General features: G+C 40.9%; 1 protein-coding gene across 1 annotated transcript in view; it reads right to left on the bottom strand.

The window, feature by feature from the left end:
- dnah6 (dynein, axonemal, heavy chain 6) overlaps positions 1 to 22677 on the bottom strand; it is a 184285-nt gene that overhangs the window by 11236 nt on the left and 150372 nt on the right. The window contains exons 65-71 of the mRNA XM_065004536.1: positions 19806 to 19944; positions 17290 to 17409; positions 16653 to 16774; positions 16229 to 16358; positions 15574 to 15701; positions 13387 to 13572; positions 11368 to 11440 (exon numbers count right to left, since the gene is read on the bottom strand). Of these exons, the coding sequence (XP_064860608.1) occupies positions 11368 to 11440; positions 13387 to 13572; positions 15574 to 15701; positions 16229 to 16358; positions 16653 to 16774; positions 17290 to 17409; positions 19806 to 19944 (898 nt within the window). The remainder of the gene's footprint in view (positions 1 to 11367; positions 11441 to 13386; positions 13573 to 15573; positions 15702 to 16228; positions 16359 to 16652; positions 16775 to 17289; positions 17410 to 19805; positions 19945 to 22677) is intronic.

Here is a 22677-nt window from a genome sequence, read left to right as displayed (position 1 = left end):
AACAGAACACAGAGGAGACGGTGTGTACTGACCAGTGATATTTAATACTACATAATATTGACTAGAGAACAGAACACAGAGGAGACAGTGTGTACTGACCAGTGATATTTAATACTACATAATATTGACTAGAGAACAGAGGAGACGGTGTGTACTGAACAGTGATATTTAATACTACATAATATTGACTAGAGAACAGAGGAGACAGTGTGTACTGACCAGTGATATTTAATACTACATAATATTGACTAGAGAACAGAGGAGACGGTGTGTACTGACCAGTGATATTTAATACTACATAATATTGACTAGAGAACAGAACACAGAGGAGACAGTGTGTACTGACCAGTGATATTTAATACTACATAATATTGACTAGAGAACAGAGGAGACGGTGTGTACTGACCAGTGATATTTAATACTACATAATATTGACTAGAGAACAGAACACAGAGGAGACGGTGTGTACTGACCAGTGATATTTAATACTACATAATATTGACTAGAGAACAGAGGAGATGGTGTGTACTGACCAGTGATATTTAATACTACATAATATTGACTAGAGAACAGAGGAGACGGTGTGTACTGAACAGTGATATTTAATACTACATAATATTGACTAGAGAACAGAGGAGACGGTGTGTACTGACCAGTGATATTTAATACTACATAATATTGACTAGAGAACAGAGGAGACAGTGTGTACTGACCAGTGATATTTAATACTACATAATATTGACTAGAGAACAGAGGAGATGGTGTGTACTGACCAGTGATATTTAATACTACATAAGATTGACTAGAGAACAGAGGAGATGGTGTGTACTGACCAGTGATATTTAATACTACATAATATTGACTAGAGAAGAGAGGAGACAGTGTGTACTGACCAGTGATATTTAATACTACATAATATTGACTAGAGAACAGAGGAGATGGTGTGTACTGACCAGTGATATTTAATACTACATAATATTGACTAGAGAACAGAGGAGATGGTGTGTACTGACCAGTGATATTTAATACTACATAATATTGACTAGAGAACAGAGGAGACGGTGTGTACTGAACAGTGATATTTAATACTACATAATATTGACTAGAGAACAGAGGAGACGGTGTGTACTGACCAGTGATATTTAATACTACATAATATTGACTAGAGAACAGAGGAGACAGTGTGTACTGACCAGTGATATTTAATACTACATAATATTGACTAGAGAACAGAGGAGATGGTGTGTACTGACCAGTGATATTTAATACTACATAAGATTGACTAGAGAACAGAGGAGATGGTGTGTACTGACCAGTGATATTTAATACTACATAATATTGACTAGAGAAGAGAGGAGACAGTGTGTACTGACCAGTGGTATTTAATACTACATAATATTGACTAGAGAACAGAGGAGATGGTGTGTACTGACCAGTGATATTTAATACTACATAATATTGACTAGAGAACAGAGGAGATGGTGTGTACTGACCAGTGATATTTAATACTACATAATATTGACTAGAGAACAGAGGAGACAGTGTGTACTGACCAGTGATATTTAATACTACATAATATTTACTAGAGAACAGAACACAGAGGAGACAGTGTGTACTGACCAGTGATATTTAATACTACATAATATTGACTAGAGAACAGAGGAGATGGTGTGTACTGACCAGTGATATTTAATACTACATAATATTGACTAGAGAACAGAACACAGAGGAGATGGTGTGTACTGACCAGTGATATTTAATACTACATAATATTGACTAGAGAAATGAGGAGACGGTGTGTACTGACCAGTGATATTTAATACTACATAATATTGACTAGAGAACAGAGGAGATGGTGTGTACTGACCAGTGATATTTAATACTACATAATATTGACTAGAGAAGAGAGGAGACAGTGTGTACTGACCAGTGATATTTAATACTACATAATATTGACTAGAGAACAGAACACAGAGGAGATGGTGTGTACTGACCAGTGATATTTAATACTACATAATATTGACTAGAGAACAGAACACAGAGGAGATGGTGTGTACTGACCAGTGATATTTAATACTACATAATATTGACTAGAGAACAGAACACAGGAGACAGTGTGTACTGACCAGTGATATTTAATACTACATAATATTGACTAGAGAACAGAGGAGACAGTGTGTACTGACCAGTGATATTTAATACTACATAATATTGACTAGAGAACAGAACACAGAGGAGATGGTGTGTACTGACCAGTGATATTTAATACTACATAATATTGACTAGAGAACAGAACACAGAGGAGACAGTGTGTACTGACCAGTGATATTTAATACTACATAATATTGACTAGAGAACAGAGGAGACAGTGTGTACTGACCAGTGATATTTAATACTACATAATATTGACTAGAGAACAGAGGAGACAGTGTGTACTGACCAGTGATATTTAATACTACATAATATTGACTAGAGAACAGAGGAGACGGTGTGTACTGACCAGTGATATTTAATACTACATAATATTGACTAGAGAACAGAGGAGACGGTGTGTACTGAACAGTGATATTTAATACTACATAATATTGACTAGAGAACAGAGGAGACGGTGTGTACTGACCAGTGATATTTAATACTACATAATATTGACTAGAGAACAGAACACAGAGGAGATGGTGTGTACTGACCAGTGATATTTAATACTACATAATATTGACTAGAGAACAGAGGAGATGGTGTGTACTGACCAGTGATATTTAATACTACATAATATTGACTAGAGAACAGAGGAGATGGTGTGTACTGACCAGTGATATTTAATACTACATAATATTGACTAGAGAACAGAACACAGAGGAGACGGTGTGTACTGACCAGTGATATTTAATACTACATAATATTGACTAGAGAACAGAACACAGAGGAGACAGTGTGTACTGACCAGTGATATTTAATACTACATAATATTGACTAGAGAACAGAGGAGACGGTGTGTACTGAACAGTGATATTTAATACTACATAATATTGACTAGAGAACAGAGGAGACAGTGTGTACTGACCAGTGATATTTAATACTACATAATATTGACTAGAGAACAGAGGAGACGGTGTGTACTGACCAGTGATATTTAATACTACATAATATTGACTAGAGAACAGAACACAGAGGAGACAGTGTGTACTGACCAGTGATATTTAATACTACATAATATTGACTAGAGAACAGAGGAGACGGTGTGTACTGACCAGTGATATTTAATACTACATAATATTGACTAGAGAACAGAACACAGAGGAGATGGTGTGTACTGACCAGTGATATTTAATACTACATAATATTGACTAGAGAACAGAACACAGAGGAGACGGTGTGTACTGACCAGTGATATTTAATACTACATAATATTGACTAGAGAACAGAGGAGATGGTGTGTACTGACCAGTGATATTTAATACTACATAATATTGACTAGAGAACAGAGGAGACGGTGTGTACTGAACAGTGATATTTAATACTACATAATATTGACTAGAGAACAGAGGAGACGGTGTGTACTGACCAGTGATATTTAATACTACATAATATTGACTAGAGAACAGAGGAGACGGTGTGTACTGACCAGTGATATTTAATACTACATAATATTGACTAGAGAACAGAGGAGATGGTGTGTACTGACCAGTGATATTTAATACTACATAAGATTGACTAGAGAACAGAGGAGATGGTGTGTACTGACCAGTGATATTTAATACTACATAATATTGACTAGAGAACAGAGGAGATGGTGTGTACTGACCAGTGATATTTAATACTACATAATATTGACTAGAGAACAGAGGAGACAGTGTGTACTGACCAGTGATATTTAATACTACATAATATTTACTAGAGAACAGAACACAGAGGAGACAGTGTGTACTGACCAGTGATATTTAATACTACATAATATTGACTAGAGAACAGAGGAGACAGTGTGTACTGACCAGTGATATTTAATACTACATAATATTGACTAGAGAACAGAACACAGAGGAGATGGTGTGTACTGACCAGTGATATTTAATACTACATAATATTGACTAGAGAAATGAGGAGACGGTGTGTACTGACCAGTGATATTTAATACTACATAATATTGACTAGAGAACAGAGGAGATGGTGTGTACTGACCAGTGATATTTAATACTACATAATATTGACTAGAGAACAGAGGAGATGGTGTGTACTGACCAGTGATATTTAATACTACATAATATTGACTAGAGAACAGAGGAGATGGTGTGTACTGACCAGTGATATTTAATACTACATAATATTGACTAGAGAACAGAACACAGAGGAGACAGTGTGTACTGACCAGTGATATTTAATACTACATAATATTGACTAGAGAAGAGAGGAGACAGTGTGTACTGACCAGTGATATTTAATACTACATAATATTGACTAGAGAACAGAACACAGAGGAGATGGTGTGTACTGACCAGTGATATTTAATACTACATAATATTGACTAGAGAACAGAACACAGAGGAGACAGTGTGTACTGACCAGTGATATTTAATACTACATAATATTGAATAGAGAACAGAGGAGACGGTGTGTACTAAACAGTGATATTTAATACTACATAATATTGACTAGAGAACAGAGGAGACAGTGTGTACTGACCAGTGATATTTAATACTACATAATATTGACTAGAGAACAGAACACAGAGGAGATGGTGTGTACTGACCAGTGATATTTAATACTACATAATATTGACTAGAGAACAGAGGAGACAGTGTGTACTGACCAGTGATATTTAATACTACATAATATTGACTACAGAACAGAACACAGAGGAGACGGTGTGTACTGACCAGTGATATTTAATACTACATAATATTGACTAGAGAACAGAGGAGACGGTGTGTACTGACCAGTGATATTTAATACTACATAATATTGACTAGAGAACAGAACACAGAGGAGATGGTGTGTACTGACCAGTGATATTTAATACTACATAATATTGACTAGAGAACAGAACACAGAGGAGACAGTGTGTACTGACCAGTGATATTTAATACTACATAATATTGACTAGAGAACAGAGGAGACGGTGTGTACTGAACAGTGATATTTAATACTACATAATATTGACTAGAGAACAGAGGAGACAGTGTGTACTGACCAGTGATATTTAATACTACATAATATTGACTAGAGAACAGAGGAGACGGTGTGTACTGACTAGTGATATTTAATACTACATAATATTGACTAGAGAACAGAACACAGAGGAGACAGTGTGTACTGACCAGTGATATTTAATACTACATAATATTGACTAGAGAACAGAGGAGACGGTGTGTACTGACCAGTGATATTTAATACTACATAATATTGACTAGAGAACAGAACACAGAGGAGATGGTGTGTACTGACCAGTGATATTTAATACTACATAATATTGACTAGAGAACAGAACACAGAGGAGACGGTGTGTACTGACCAGTGATATTTAATACTACATAATATTGACTAGAGAACAGAGGAGATGGTGTGTACTGACCAGTGATATTTAATACTACATAATATTGACTAGAGAACAGAGGAGACGGTGTGTACTGAACAGTGATATTTAATACTACATAATATTGACTAGAGAACAGAGGAGACGGTGTGTACTGACCAGTGATATTTAATACTACATAATATTGACTAGAGAACAGAGGAGACAGTGTGTACTGACCAGTGATATTTAATACTACATAATATTGACTAGAGAACAGAGGAGATGGTGTGTACTGACCAGTGATATTTAATACTACATAAGATTGACTAGAGAACAGAGGAGATGGTGTGTACTGACCAGTGATATTTAATACTACATAATATTGACTAGAGAAGAGAGGAGACAGTGTGTACTGACCAGTGATATTTAATACTACATAATATTGACTAGAGAACAGAGGAGATGGTGTGTACTGACCAGTGATATTTAATTCTACATAATATTGACTAGAGAACAGAGGAGATGGTGTGTACTGTCCAGTGATATTTAATACTACATAATATTGACTAGAGAACAGAGGAGACAGTGTGTACTGACCAGTGATATTTAATACTACATAATATTTACTAGAGAACAGAACACAGAGGAGACAGTGTGTACTGACCAGTGATATTTAATACTACATAATATTGACTAGAGAACAGAGGAGACAGTGTGTACTGACCAGTGATATTTAATACTACATAATATTGACTAGAGAACAGAGGAGATGGTGTGTACTGACCAGTGATATTTAATACTACATAATATTGACTAGAGAACAGAGGAGACAGTGTGTACTGACCAGTGATATTTAATACTACATAATATTGACTAGAGAACAGAACACAGAGGAGACAGTGTGTACTGACCAGTGATATTTAATACTACATAATATTGACTAGAGAACAGAGGAGACAGTGTGTACTGACCAGTGATATTTAATACTACATAATATTGACTAGAGAACAGAACACAGAGGAGACAGTGTGTACTGACCAGTAATATTTAATACTACATAATATTGACTAGAGAACAGAGGAGATGGTGTGTACTGACCAGTGATATTTAATACTACATAATATTGACTAGAGAACAGAGGAGACAGTGTGTACTGACCAGTGATATTTAATACTACATAATATTGACTAGAGAACAGAACACAGAGGAGACAGTGTGTACTGACCAGTGATATTTAATACTACATAATATTGACTAGAGAACAGAGGAGACAGTGTGTACTGACCAGTGATATTTAATACTACATAATATTGACTAGAGAACAGAACACAGAGGAGACAGTGTGTACTGACCAGTAATATTTAATACTACATAATATTGACTAGAGAACAGAGGAGACAGTGTGTACTGACCAGTGATATTTAATACTACATAATATTGACTAGAGAACAGAACACAGAGGAGACAGTGTGTACTGACCAGTAATATTTAATACTACATAATATTGACTAGAGAACAGAGGAGATGGTGTGTACTGACCAGTGATATTTAATACTACATAATATTGACTAGAGAACAGAACACAGAGGAGACAGTGTGTACTGACCAGTGATATTTAATACTACATAACATTGACTAGAGAACAGAGGAGATGGTGTGTACTGACCAGTGATATTTAATACTACATAACATTGACTAGAGAACAGAGGAGACGGTGTGTACTGACCAGTAATATTTAATACTACATAATATTGACTAGAGAACAGAGGAGATGGTGTGTACTGACCAGTGATATTTAATACTACATAATATTGACTAGAGAACAGAGGAGACGGTGTGTACTGACCAGTGATATTTAATACTACATAATATTGACTAGAGAACAGAGGAGATGGTGTGTACTGACCAGTGATATTTAATACTACATAACATTGACTAGAGAACAGAGGAGATGGTGTGTACTGACCAGTGATATTTAATACTACATAATATTGACTAGAGAACAGAGGAGATGGTGTGTACTGACCAGTGATATTTAATACTACATAATATTGACTAGAGAACAGAGGAGACGGTGTGTACTGACCAGTGATATTTAATACTACATAATATTGACTAGAGAACAGAACACAGAGGAGACAGTGTGTACTGACCAGTGATATTTAATACTACATAATATTGACTAGAGAACAGAGGAGACAGTGTGTACTGACCAGTGATATTTAATACTACATAATATTGACTAGAGAACAGAGGAGACAGTGTGTACTGACCAGTGATATTTAATACTACATAACATTGACTAGAGAACAGAGGAGACGGTGTGTACTGACCAGTGATATTTAATACTACATAACATTGACTAGAGAACAGAGGAGACGGTGTGTACTGACCAGTAATATTTAATACTACATAATATTGACTAGAGAACAGAGGAGATGGTGTGTACTGACCAGTGATATTTAATACTACATAATATTGACTAGAGAACAGAGGAGATGGTGTGTACTGACCAGTGATATTTAATACTACATAATATTGACTAGAGAACAGAGGAGATGGTGTGTACTGACCAGTGATATTTAATACTACATAATATTGACTAGAGAACAGAGGAGATGGTGTGTACTGACCAGTGATATTTAATACTACATAATATTGACTAGAGAACAGAGGAGATGGTGTGTACTGACCAGTGATATTTAATACTACATAATATTGACTAGAGAACAGAGGAGATGGTGTGTACTGACCAGTGATATTTAATACTACTACATAATATTGACTAGAGAACAGAACACAAAGGAGACAGTGTGTACTGACCAGTGATATTTAATACTACATAATATTGACTAGAGAACAGAGGAGACAGTGTGTACTGACCAGTGATATTTAATACTACATAATATTGACTAGAGAACAGAACACAGAGGAGACAGTGTGTACTGACCAGTAATATTTAATACTACATAATATTGACTAGAGAACAGAGGAGACAGTGTGTACTGACCAGTGATATTTAATACTACATAATATTGACTAGAGAACAGAGGAGACAGTGTGTACTGACCAGTGATATTTAATACTACATAATATTGACTAGAGAACAGAGGAGATGGTGTGTACTGACCAGTGATATTTAATACTACATAATATTGACTAGAGAACAGAGGAGACAGTGTGTACTGACCAGTAATATTTAATACTACATAATATTGACTAGAGAACAGAGGAGACAGTGTGTACTGACCAGTGATATTTAATACTACATAATATTGACTAGAGAACAGAGGAGATGGTGTGTACTGACCAGTGATATTTAATACTACATAACATTGACTAGAGAACAGAGGAGACGGTGTGTACTGACCAGTGATATTTAATAGTACATAACATTGACTAGAGAACAGAGGAGACGGTGTGTACTGACCAGTGATATTTAATACTACATAATATTGACTAGAGAACAGAGGAGACGGTGTGTACTGACCAGTGATATTTAATACTACATAATATTGACTAGAGAACAGAGGAGACGGTGTGTACTGACCAGTGATATTTAATACTACATAATATTGACTAGAGAACAGAGGAGACGGTGTGTACTGACCAGTGATATTTAATACTACATAATATTGACTAGAGAACAGAGGAGATGGTGTGTACTGACCAGTGATATTTAATACTACATAACATTGACTAGAGAACAGAGGAGATGGTGTGTACTGACCAGTGATATTTAATACTACATAATATTGACTAGAGAACAGAGGAGACGGTGTGTACTGACCAGTGATATTTAATACTACATAACATTGACTAGAGAACAGAGGAGACGGTGTGTACTGACCAGTAATATTTAATACTACATAATATTGACTAGAGAACAGAGGAGATGGTGTGTACTGACCAGTGATATTTAATACTACATAATATTGACTAGAGAACAGAGGAGACGGTGTGTACTGACCAGTGATATTTAATACTACATAATATTGACTAGAGAACAGAGGAGATGGTGTGTACTGACCAGTGATATTTAATACTACATAACATTGACTAGAGAACAGAGGAGATGGTGTGTACTGACCAGTGATATTTAATACTACATAATATTGACTAGAGAACAGAGGAGATGGTGTGTACTGACCAGTGATATTTAATACTACATAATATTGACTAGAGAACAGAGGAGACGGTGTGTACTGACCAGTGATATTTAATACTACATAATATTGACTAGAGAACAGAACACAGAGGAGACAGTGTGTACTGACCAGTGATATTTAATACTACATAATATTGACTAGAGAACAGAGGAGACAGTGTGTACTGACCAGTGATATTTAATACTACATAATATTGACTAGAGAACAGAACACAGAGGAGACAGTGTGTACTGACCAGTAATATTTAATACTACATAATATTGACTAGAGAACAGAGGAGACAGTGTGTACTGACCAGTGATATTTAATACTACATAATATTGACTAGAGAACAGAGGAGACAGTGTGTACTGACCAGTGATATTTAATACTACATAACATTGACTAGAGAACAGAGGAGACGGTGTGTACTGACCAGTGATATTTAATACTACATAACATTGACTAGAGAACAGAGGAGACGGTGTGTACTGACCAGTAATATTTAATACTACATAATATTGACTAGAGAACAGAGGAGATGGTGTGTACTGACCAGTGATATTTAATACTACATAATATTGACTAGAGAACAGAGGAGATGGTGTGTACTGACCAGTGATATTTAATACTACATAATATTGACTAGAGAACAGAGGAGATGGTGTGTACTGACCAGTGATATTTAATACTACATAATATTGACTAGAGAACAGAGGAGATGGTGTGTACTGACCAGTGATATTTAATACTACATAATATTGACTAGAGAACAGAGGAGATGGTGTGTACTGACCAGTGATATTTAATACTACATAATATTGACTAGAGAACAGAACACAAAGGAGACAGTGTGTACTGACCAGTGATATTTAATACTACATAATATTGACTAGAGAACAGAGGAGACAGTGTGTACTGACCAGTGATATTTAATACTACATAATATTGACTAGAGAACAGAACACAGAGGAGACAGTGTGTACTGACCAGTAATATTTAATACTACATAATATTGACTAGAGAACAGAGGAGACAGTGTGTACTGACCAGTGATATTTAATACTACATAATATTGACTAGAGAACAGAGGAGACAGTGTGTACTGACCAGTGATATTTAATACTACATAATATTGACTAGAGAACAGAGGAGATGGTGTGTACTGACCAGTGATATTTAATACTACATAATATTGACTAGAGAACAGAGGAGACAGTGTGTACTGACCAGTAATATTTAATACTACATAATATTGACTAGAGAACAGAGGAGACAGTGTGTACTGACCAGTGATATTTAATACTACATAATATTGACTAGAGAACAGAGGAGATGGTGTGTACTGACCAGTGATATTTAATACTACATAACATTGACTAGAGAACAGAGGAGACGGTGTGTACTGACCAGTGATATTTAATAGTACATAACATTGACTAGAGAACAGAGGAGACGGTGTGTACTGACCAGTGATATTTAATACTACATAATATTGACTAGAGAACAGAGGAGACGGTGTGTACTGACCAGTGATATTTAATACTACATAATATTGACTAGAGAACAGAGGAGACGGTGTGTACTGACCAGTGATATTTAATACTACATAATATTGACTAGAGAACAGAGGAGACGGTGTGTACTGACCAGTGATATTTAATACTACATAATATTGACTAGAGAACAGAGGAGACGGTGTGTACTGACCAGTGAGGAAGCCCTGAGGGAAGAATAGTCCAGAGATCCAGAAGGATTTGGGCTGACCCCGCGTGATCCAGTTCTACACAAACACACAGACAGAGAGGAAGTTGGTTTCCCTGCATGAACACACACACACAGACACACACACACACACACACAGACACACACACACAGACACACGCACACGAAGGAGAGGGTGATTTTGTTTGGGTTATGTTCATCTCAGTTCCCAGAACCTAATTGTAAGGCTGTCACCAGAGACTGGGGTTATGTTCATCTGTCTGTGTGTAGACATTTAGGGATTGCGTAATACACAGTAAGACCAGTCTCCCGGAACAGACGCTTCAGTCTGGGGCGACGGAGCGAGTGCACAGAGAGAACGAGAGATGGACAGAGAGCAGAGAGATTATTATCTAGTTCACTGGCTTTGGCATTGTTAACATATGTTTCACATGCTAATAGAAAATGTAAATTGATAGAGGAGAGAGAAGACTGGAGATAGAGACAAACAAAGAGAGAGAAGACTAGGGAGAGAGAGGGAGAAAAAAGAGAGAGAAGACTAGGGAGAGGGAAAGAGAAAAAAGAGAGAAGACTAGGGAGAGAGAGGGAGACAAAAGAGAGAGAAGACTAGGGAGAGGGAAAGAGAGAAGACTAGGGAGAGGGAAAGAGAGAAGACTAGGGAGAGAGAGGGAGAAAAAAGAGAGAATACTAGGGAGAGGGAAAGAGAGAAAGAGAGAAGACTAGGGAGAGAGAGAGAGAAGACTAGGGAGAGGGAAAGAGAAGACTAGGGAGAGGGAAAGAGAAGACTAGGGAGAGGGAAAGAGAAGACTAGGGAGAGGGAAAGAGAGAAGACTAGGGTGAGGGAAAGACAGAGGAGACTAGGGAGAGAGAAAGAGAGAAGACTAGGGAGAGGGAAAGAGAGAAAGAGAGAAGACTAGGGAGAGGGAAAGAGAGAAGACTAGGGAGAGAGAAAGAGAGAAGACTAGGGAGAGGGAAAGAGAGAAAGAGAGAAGACTAGGGAGAGGGAAAGAGAGAAGACTAGGGAGAGAGAAAGAGAGAAGACTAGGGAGAGAGAAAGAGAGAAGACTAGGGAGAGAGAAAGAGAGAAGACTAGGGAGAGGGAAAGAGAGAAAGAGAGAAGACTAGGGAGAGGGAAAGAGAGAAGACTAGGGAGAGAGAAAGAGAGAGAGATAGAGATGGGTAAATGCAGAGCAAGGACACAGAAGAATAGAACGTGGGAGTAAGAGACGAGAAAGAAAGAAGTCAGTCTGAAGTGGATGGCGTGCTGCTAATGTTTAAACATGATTCTCTCATCACATCATCCCATCTCACTACCCCTGATAATGACTGTGTGTGTGTGTGTGTGTGTGTGTGAGACACAAGTCTCCCATCTGATGTAATGACAACACACAAGTCTCCCATCTGATGTAATGACAACACACAAACACACAAGTCTTATCATCTGATGTAATGACAACACACAAACACACAAGTCTCCCATCTGATGTAATGACAACACACAAACACACAAGTCTCCCATCTGATGTAATGACAACACACAAACACACAAGTCTCTCATCTGATGTAATGACAACACACAAGTCTCCCATCTGATGTAATGACCACACACAAACACACAAGTCTCTCATCTGATGTAATGACAACACACAAGTCTCCCATCTGATGTAATGACCACACACAAACACACAAGTCTCTCATCTGATGTAATGACAACACACAAGTCTCCCATCTGATGTAATGACAACACACAAACACACAAGTCTCCCATCTGATGTAATGACAACACACAAACACACAAGTCTTCCCATCTGATGTATTGACAACATCCACACACGTCTGAGAGAAGTAAATATAGTGTTTCACTGTGTCGTAGTACATCAATACATATGTACACAAATAGTGGTTTGGGGGGTAAATTGTGTCTGACTCAGGACTTAAAGAGAGGTTCATTGACCCAACTGTACAGCAACATGTGTCTATGAGAGAGAGAGATGTCTCTCTCACCTCGATGAAGCAGGTCCTGAGGGCCAGGTCTTTAACCCAGCTGGCCAGGGGTTTGAGGGAGGGGTAGGCTGAGGTGCTCCAGTGGTTTGGAACCTGGTTGTTGAGGAAACTGGTGTAGATCCTCTCCATCTCCTCTGACATCACTACCAGCCCTGCTATAGCCTTCTGGAGGGTACACAGAGACACCTAGGGAGGGAGGAAGGGAGGGAGGGAGGGAGGCTGAATGTGAGGAGAAGTGTTTGTGGGTGTTTATCTGAGACATCCACAAGAGAACATCATAAACCCAGAGGTCACCACTGCAGTAACGGTTTGCCAACAATGTGGCTGCAGCATCTGTCCTTATAACCACATACAGATTCTTCGGAAAGTACTCAAACACATTCCCTTTTTCCACATTTTGTTACGTTACAGCCTTATTCTAAAATGGATGAAATGATATTTTCCCCTCATCAATCTACACACAATACCATATAATGACAAAGCGAAAACAGGTTTTTAGAAATGTTTGCAAAAAATGATATAAAAAATGAAATATGACATTTACATAAGTATTCAACCTTATCGATGAAACTCAAAATTGAGCTCCGGTGCATCCTGTTTCCTGTTTCCATGGATCATCCTTGAGATCAGTGGAGGCTGCTGAGGGGAGAACGGATCATAATAATGTCTGGTACGGAGCAAATGGAATGGCTTCACACACACGGATGTATTTGTGTATTTGATACCATTCCATTTATTCTGTTCCAGTCATTACAACGAGCCCATCCTCCCAAATTAAGGTGCCACCAACCTCCTGTGCTTGAGATCTATATAAGGTACCAACAGTTGACAGTGCATGTCAGAGCAAAAACCGTAGAGTTCTGAGACAGGATTGTGTGGAGGCACAGATCTGGGGAAGGGTACAAAACAACTGTCTGCAGCATTGAAGGTCCCCAAGAACAGTGTCTTCCATCATTTTATAATGGAAATCATTTGGAACACCAAGACTCTACCTAGAGCTGGCTGCCTGGCCAAACTGAGCAATCAGGGAGAAGGGCCTTGTTCAGGGAGGTGACCAAGAACCTGATGGTCACTCTGACAGAGCTCTAGAGTTCCTTTGTGGAGATGGGAGAACCTTCCAGATGGACAATCATCTCTGCAGTACTCCACCAATCAGGCCTTTATAGTAGAGTGGCAAGTGGAAGTGGAAGCCACTCCTCAGTAAAAAAGCACATGACAGCCTACTTGGAGTTTGCCAAGAGGCACCTAAAGAACTCTCAGACCATGAGAAACAAGATTCTCTGGTCTGATGAAACCAAGATTGAACATTTTGGCCTGAATGCCAAACGTCACGTCTGGAGGAAACCTGGCACCATCCCTACGGTGAAGCAGGGTGGTGACAGCATCATGCTGTGGGGATGTTTTACAGCGGCAGGGACTGGGAGACTAGTCAGGATCGAGGGAAAGATGAACGGAGCAAAGTACAGAGAGATCCTTGATGAAAACCTGCTCCAGAGCGCTGAGGACTAGTTCACCTTCCAACAGGACAACAACCCTAAGCAAACAGACAAGACAATGCAGGAGTGGCTTCGGGACAAGTCTCTGAATGTCCTTGAGTAGCCCAGCCAGAGCCCAGACTTGAACCCAATCTAACATCTCTGGAGAGACCTGAAAATAGCTGTGCAGCGACGCTCTCTATCCAACCTGACAGAGCTTGAGAGGATCTGCAGAGAAGAATGGGAGAAACTCCCCAAAAACAGGTGTGCCAAGCTTACAGCGACATACCCAGGAAGACTGGAGGCTGTAATCACTGTCAAAGGTGCTTCAACAAAGTACTGAGTAAAGGGTCTGAATACCTATGTAAATGTGACATATATATTTTTTTTAAAAGCCAACATTTTTTAACTTTTTTTGTTGCTTTGTCTTTATGGGCTATTGTGTGTAGATTGATGAGAAAAAAACTAAATGTAATATATGTTAGAATAAGGCTGTAACAAAATGTGGAAAAAGTCAAGGGGTGAATAGATTCCGAATGCACTGTATGTCCCTCCACTATGCCTCTGGGGACCTTCCATTGAGACCTAGGGGCAGCAGCTGGAACCATGGACCTATACAGCTGTCCTAACATTTCATCAAGGACCTTTTCAACTGGGACCCCTGACCTCTAATGCCTGACCCCTGACCTCTAATGCCTGACCCCTGACTCACCCTGAGGACCCACAGCAGGTTGTTAAAGCGGTCTACTTCCTGTCCGAGGACGGTGGTGAGGGAGTTGAGGCGTCCGTTGGCGTCACGAATAAACAGAGCCTCTGCTGCCTCATCCATATCCAGACACTCTGAGGAGACAGACCGACAGAGAGACAGATCAGACAGACAGACAGACAGACAGAGAGACAGTCAGACAGACACAGACAGACAGAGAGACAAACACAGACAGACAGTCAGACAGAGAGACAGACACAGACAGTCAGACAGACACAGACAGACAGAGAGACAGACACAGACAGACAGAGACAGATCAGACAGACACAGACAGATAGAGAGACAGACACAGACAGGCAGAGACAGATCAGACAGACACAGACAGATAGAGAGACAGACACAGACAGAGAGACAGTCAGACAGACAGACAGACCGACAGAGAGACAGACAGAGAGACAGTCAGAAAGAGAGACAGACACAGACAGACAGACAGACCGACAGAGAGACAGATCAGACAGTGACTTCAACCACACTATAATGAGTTTAGAGAGACTAACTTTAATTTCAAACCAAAGCGAACATCAAACCGTAAAAGCACCAGAATAAATCAAGCCTGGGATGTGTGTGTGTGTGAGTGTGTTTACGTGCGTCTCTCTCTCACCCGGGATCTTGGCGAGGATGGAGTCGGCCAGCTCGTGGACGATCTGGTCGTTGCTCTTGCCCCCGCCGCGGGCTGAGGAGCGAGGCTGTACCTCCAGGATGGTGTTGATCAGGGTCATAGTCTCCAGACGCTGTACAGACAGACAAGACCTCACCGCTTTAGGGATGACAAGTAACCCACAGGACACAGACTATATACGCCTACAGTATGTATCCATGTTGTCAGCATCAAAGGTAATGTTCTCCTCTTAACTGGCTAAATACATGTTTTGTATTGGTGATGTGACCTCTTATTTTCAGACAGTACATGAACAAAATCTGTCGAAACAAATTAGCATTAGGTACTGTATAGTTAATTGTCCCCAAGCCAGTATTAGCCCACTGAGCTAAAGGTGAGAATATATAAGCAGAGTGAAGTGTCGAACCTGGAAGGCGAGGTTGGCGTTCTCGTGCATACCAAAGATCTCAGGGTCGTCTATGAGAGGAAGGTTCTCTATGTACCTGTTATAGTCACTCAGTCTGTCTGCCTCGGGGGCAAAGTAGACACCTGACACACACAGACAGAATACCAACAGTTAGATCTCACTGAACACACACAGACAGAATACCAACAGTTAGATCTCACTGAACACACACACACACAGAATACCAACAGTTAGATCTCACTGAACACACACAGACAGAATACCAACAGTTAGATCTCACTGAACATAAACACACAGAATACCAACAGTTAGATCTCACTGAACACACACAGACAGAATACCAACAGTTAGATCTCACTGAACACACACACACAGAATACCAACAGTTAGATCTCACTGAACACACACAGACAGAATACCAACAGTTAGATCTCACTGAACACACACACACAGAATACCAACAGTTAGATCTCACTGAACACACACACACAACAGAATACGAACAGTTAGATCTCACTGAACACACACACACACACAACAGGACACACCTTTCCCCCGTTTCTCAGATTCAGCAACATTTGTAAACACAAATTGTACACACACATTTGCACGCACACACACACACAGTGGTCTTCACCTGAGGTGGAGAAGGTGTACCCTGGGTCCAGGGTGACAGGAGAGAAGAACCGTTTGAGGATGGTGCGGAGACAGCGCTGGTCCCAGGCATCAGTCACCCTGCCTCCGTAGGTTATCTCCCCTGGGGGGAGAGAGGGTGAGGGTGGGGGGAGTCATTAGGTGCTGAAAGGAAGAACATGGACAGAAACCTGGAGAGGCTACCTCCAGAAGAAATGCTCGTGTTGGTTTTACGGTCATTTCCCTAATGAACACGACCCACTTCACATGAACCTGCTGTGGAAAACACATGTGCACATTTGGAATCATTCCTATTACAGACAGAGTGGAGCTGGAACAGAGGGTCTGCTGGGTAAATGGAAGGTTCTAATAGAGGTTCTAAACGTTAGTATGCAGAACACGGTGGAACCCAGCGGAACCCTTCTGTCTACCTTTCAGTTATTACACTGCGTGAGAGAGGAACACTTTGATTCAGGATGTTTAAAACTATATCATGCTAGGTTAAACACCCAATGATTTTCTAGGTTAAACACCCAATGATTTTCAAATGGATGGTTTCTGCATACAAAGAACGGTTCAATTAGGAATTAAACAAACATTACAGAGCCTGAAGAAGAAATCAGTAATGAAATAACATCTGGCCTCAGGAGCGTGTAATCCCCCAAAATATATTTTAAATGATGTATAATCATAATTAGAAGGGGTCGAATTTGAAAAAGGGGAAAAACATGTCAGTTTAGAGAAACTTTTCTTAATGTAGTGTAGTAATGTAGTGTAGTAATGTAGTGTATGTGGACTCCTCCTTGTCAAACATCATTCTCAAATCAAATCCAATTTTACTGGTCACATGTTATTGCAGGTGTAGCGAAATGCTTGTGTTCCTAGCTACAAAAGTACAGTAGTGTCTAATAATTCACAACAATACCTGCAACTAAACTTCCCAGAACCTCAAGGTCTTCCTTGCTACTAAACCTCCCAGAACCTCAGGGTCTTCCCTGGTGCAAAACCTCCCAGAACCTCAGTATCTTCCCTGCTACTAAACCTCCCAGAACCTCAGGGTCTTCCCTGCTACTAAACCTCTCAGAACCTCAGGGTCTTCCCTGCTACTAAACCTCAGAGAACCTCCGGGTCTTCCCTGTTACTAAACCTCCATGAACCTCAGGGTCTTCCCTGCTACTAAACCTCCCAGAACCTCAGGATCTTCCCTGCTACTAAACCTCTCATAACCTCAGGGTCTTCCCTGCTACTAAACCTCCCAGAACCTCAGGGTCTTCCCTGCTACTAAACCTCCCAGAACCTCAGGGTCTTCCCTGCTACTAAACCTCCCAGAACCTCAGGGTCTTCCCTGCTACTAAACCTCCCAGAACCTCAGGGTCTTCCCTGCTACTAAACCTCCCAGAACCTCAGGGTCTTCCCTGCTACTAAACCTCCCAGAACCTCAGGGTCTTCCCTGCTACTAAACCTCCCAGAACCTCAGGGTCTTCTCTGCTGCTAAACCTCGCAGAACCTCAGGGTCTTCCCTGCTACTAAACCTCTCAGAAACTCAGGGTCTTCCCTGCTACTAAACCTCCCTGAACCTCAGGGTCTTCCCTGCTACTAAACCTCCCAGAACCCCAGGGTCTTCCCTGCTACTAAACCTCCCTGAACGTCAGGGTCTTCCCTGCTACTAAACCTCTCAGAACCTCACAGTGGCCAGCAGTAATGTGAATAATGGAGGACCCGGCAGGGAGACAGGCAGACAGGGAGGCGGGAAGGGAGACAGGGAGGCGGGAAGGGAGACAGGGAGGCGGGAAGGGAGACAGGGAGGTGGGAAGGGAGACAGGGAGGCGGGAAGGCAGACAGGGAGGCGGGAAGGGAGACGGGAAGGCAGACAGGGAGGCGGGAAGGGAGACAGGGAGGCGGGAAGGCAGACAGGGAGGCGGGAAGGCAGACAGGGAGGCGGGAAGGCAGACAGGGAGACAGGCAGGGAGAGAGGCAAGGAGGCAGGCAGGGAGACAGGGAGGCGGGAAGGGAGACAGGGAGGCGGGAAGGGGAGGCGGGAAGGAGACAGGCAGGCAGGGAGACAGGGAGGCGGGAAGGGAGACAGGGAGGCGGGAAGGGAGACAGGGAGGCGGGAAGGGAGACAGGGAGGCGGGAAGGGAGACAGGCAGGCAGGGAGACAGGGAGGCGGGAAGGGAGACAGGGAGGCGGGAAGGCAGACAGGGAGGCGGGAAGGGAGACAGGGAGGCGGGAAGGGAGACAGGGAGGCGGGAAGGGAGACAGGGAGGCGGGAAGGCAGACAGGGAGGCGGGAAGGGAGACGGGAAGGCAGACAGGGAGGCGGGAAGGCAGACAGGGAGGCGGGAAGGGAGACAGGGAGGCGGGAAGGGAGACAGGGAGGCGGGAAGGCAGACAGGGAGGCGGGAAGGGAGACAGGGAGACAGGCAGGGAGAGAGGCAAGGAGGCAGGCAGGGAGACAGGCAAGGAGGGAGACAGACAGGCATGGAGACAGGCAGGGAGGCCGATACACACACAGTCCTACCAGTGATGTAGATGAGAGCATCCCAGGGTATGTGACCAGTCTGACAGTAGAGGTTCTGGTTGAGCAGGGCACACTCTCTGTCGCTGTCGTTGAACTCATAACGGATGTTCCAACCCAGAGGACCAAACTTCTTCCTCTCCTGCAACACACACTCACTGTTTTTATTCTACTGTCAATCTCAACATCAGTTACAAAGACAATGAATACAGTAGGAGGTGTGTGTTCTGACATAATGAATACAGTAGGAGGTGTGTGTTCTGACATAATGAATACAGTAGGAGGTGTGTGTTCTGACATAATGAATACAGTAGGAGGTGTGTGTTCTGACATAATGAATACAGTAGGAGGTGTGTGTTCTGACCTAATGAATACAGTAGGAGGTGTGTGTTCTGACCTAATGAATACAGTAGGAGGTGTGTGTTCTGACATAATGAATACAGTAGGAGGTGTGTGTGCTGACATAATGAATACAGTAGGAGGTGTGTGTGCTGACATAATGAATACAGTAGGAGGTGTGTGTTCTGACATAATGAATACAGTAGGAGATGTGTGTTCTGACCTGTATGATGGCGTGGAAGTAGACATAATGAATACAGTAGGAATTGTGTGTGCTGACATAATGCATACAGTAGGAGATGTGTGTTCTGACATAATGAATACAGTAGGAGGTGTGTGTTCTGACCTGTATGATGGCGTGGAAGTAGACATAATGAATACAGTAGGAATTGTGTGTGCTGACATAATGAATACAGTAGGAGGTGTGTGTTCTGACCTGTATGATGGCGTGGAAGTAGACATAATGAATACAGTAGGAGGTGTGTGTTCTGACCTGTATGATGGCGTGGAAGTAGACATAATGAATACAGTAGGAGGTGTGTGTTCTGACCTGTATGATGGCGTGGAAGTAGACATAATGAATACAGTAGGAGGTGTGTGTTCTGACATAATGAATACAGTAGGAGGTGTGTGTTCTGACCTGTATGATGGCGTGGAAGTAGACATAATGAATACAGTAGGAGGTGTGTGTTCTGACATAATGAATACAGTAGGAGGTGTGTGTTCTGACATAATGAATACAGTAGGAGGTGTGTGTTCTGACATAATGAATACAGTAGGAGGTGTGTGTTCTGGCATAATGAATACAGTAGGAGGTGTGTGTTCTGACATAATGAATACAGTAGGAGGTGTGTGTTCTGACATAATGAATACAGTAGGAGGTGTGTGTTCTGACATAATGAATACAGTAGGAGGTGTGTGTTCTGACATAATGAATACAGTAGGAGGTGTGTGTTCTGACATAATGAATACAGTAGGAGGTGTGTGTTCTGACATAATGAATACAGTAGGAGGTGTGTGTTCTGACATAATGAATACAGTAGGAGGTGTGTGTTCTGACATAATGAATACAGTAGGAGGTGTGTGTTCTGACATAATGAATACAGTAGGAGGTGTGTTCTGACATAATGAATACAGTAGGAGGTGTGTGTTCTGACCTGTATGAATGAATACATAATGAATACAGTAGGAGGTGTGTGTTCTGACATAATGAATACAGTAGGAGGTGTGTGTTCTGACATAATGAATACAGTAGGAGGTGTGTGTTCTGACATAATGAATACAGTAGGAGGTGTGTGTTCTGACATAATGAATACAGTAGGAGGTGTGTGTTCTGACCTAATGAATGAGTAGGAGTGTGTGTTCTGACATAATGAATACAGTAGGAGGTGTGTGTTCTGACATAATGAATACAGTAGGAGGTGTGTGTTCTGACATAATGAATACAGTAGGAGGTGTGTGTTCTGACATAATGAATACAGTAGGAGGTGTGTGTTCTGACATAATGAATACAGTAGGAGGTGTGTGTTCTGACATAATGAATACAGTAGGAGGTGTGTGTTCTGACATAATGAATACAGTAGGAGGTGTGTGTTCTGACATAATGAATACAGTAGGAGGTGTGTGTTCTGACATAATGAATACAGTAGGAGGTGTGTGTTCTGACATAATGAATACAGTAGGAGGTGTGTGTTCTGACATAATGAATACAGTAGGAGGTGTGTGTTCTGACATAATGACAGTAGGAGGTGTGTGTTCTGAGTAGGAGGTGTGTGTTCTGACATAATGAATACAGTAGGAAGGTGTGTGTTCTGACATAATGAATACAGTAGGAGGTGTGTGTTCTGACATAATGAATACAGTAGGAGGTGTGTGTTCTGACATAATGAATACAGTAGGAGGTGTGTGTTCTGACATAATGAATACAGTAGGAGGTGTGTGTTCTGACCTGTATGATGGCGTGGAAGTAGACATAATGAATACAGTAGGAGGTGTGTGTTCTGACATAATGAATACAGTAGGAGGTGTGTGTTCTGACATAATGAATACAGTAGGAGGTGTGTGTTCTGACATAATGAATACAGTAGGAACATAATGAATACAGTAGTGTGTGTTCTGACATAATGAATACAGTAGGAGGTGTGTGTTCTGACATAATGAATACAGTAGGAGGTGTGTGTTCTGACATAATGAATACAGTAGGAGGTGTGTGTTCTGACATAATGAATACAGTAGGAGGTGTGTGTTCTGACATAATGAATACAGTAGGAGGTGTGTGTTCTGACATAATGAATACAGTAGGAAGTGTGTGTTCTGACATAATGAATACAGTAGGTGTGTGTTCTGACATAATGAATACAGTAGGAGGTGTGTGTTCTGACATAATGAATACAGTAGGAGGTGTGTGTTCTGACATAATGAATACAGTAGGAGGTGTGTGTTCTGACATAATGAATACAGTAGGAGGTGTGTGTTCTGACATAATGAATACAGTAGGAGGTGTGTGTTCTGACATAATGAATACAGTAGGAGGTGT

Source organism: Oncorhynchus nerka, linkage group LG18 (assembly GCF_034236695.1).
Source record: "Oncorhynchus nerka isolate Pitt River linkage group LG18, Oner_Uvic_2.0, whole genome shotgun sequence".
In the NCBI taxonomy this organism is placed as follows: domain Eukaryota; kingdom Metazoa; phylum Chordata; class Actinopteri; order Salmoniformes; family Salmonidae; genus Oncorhynchus; species Oncorhynchus nerka.
This window is presented reverse-complemented; position numbering and strand designations above follow the sequence as displayed.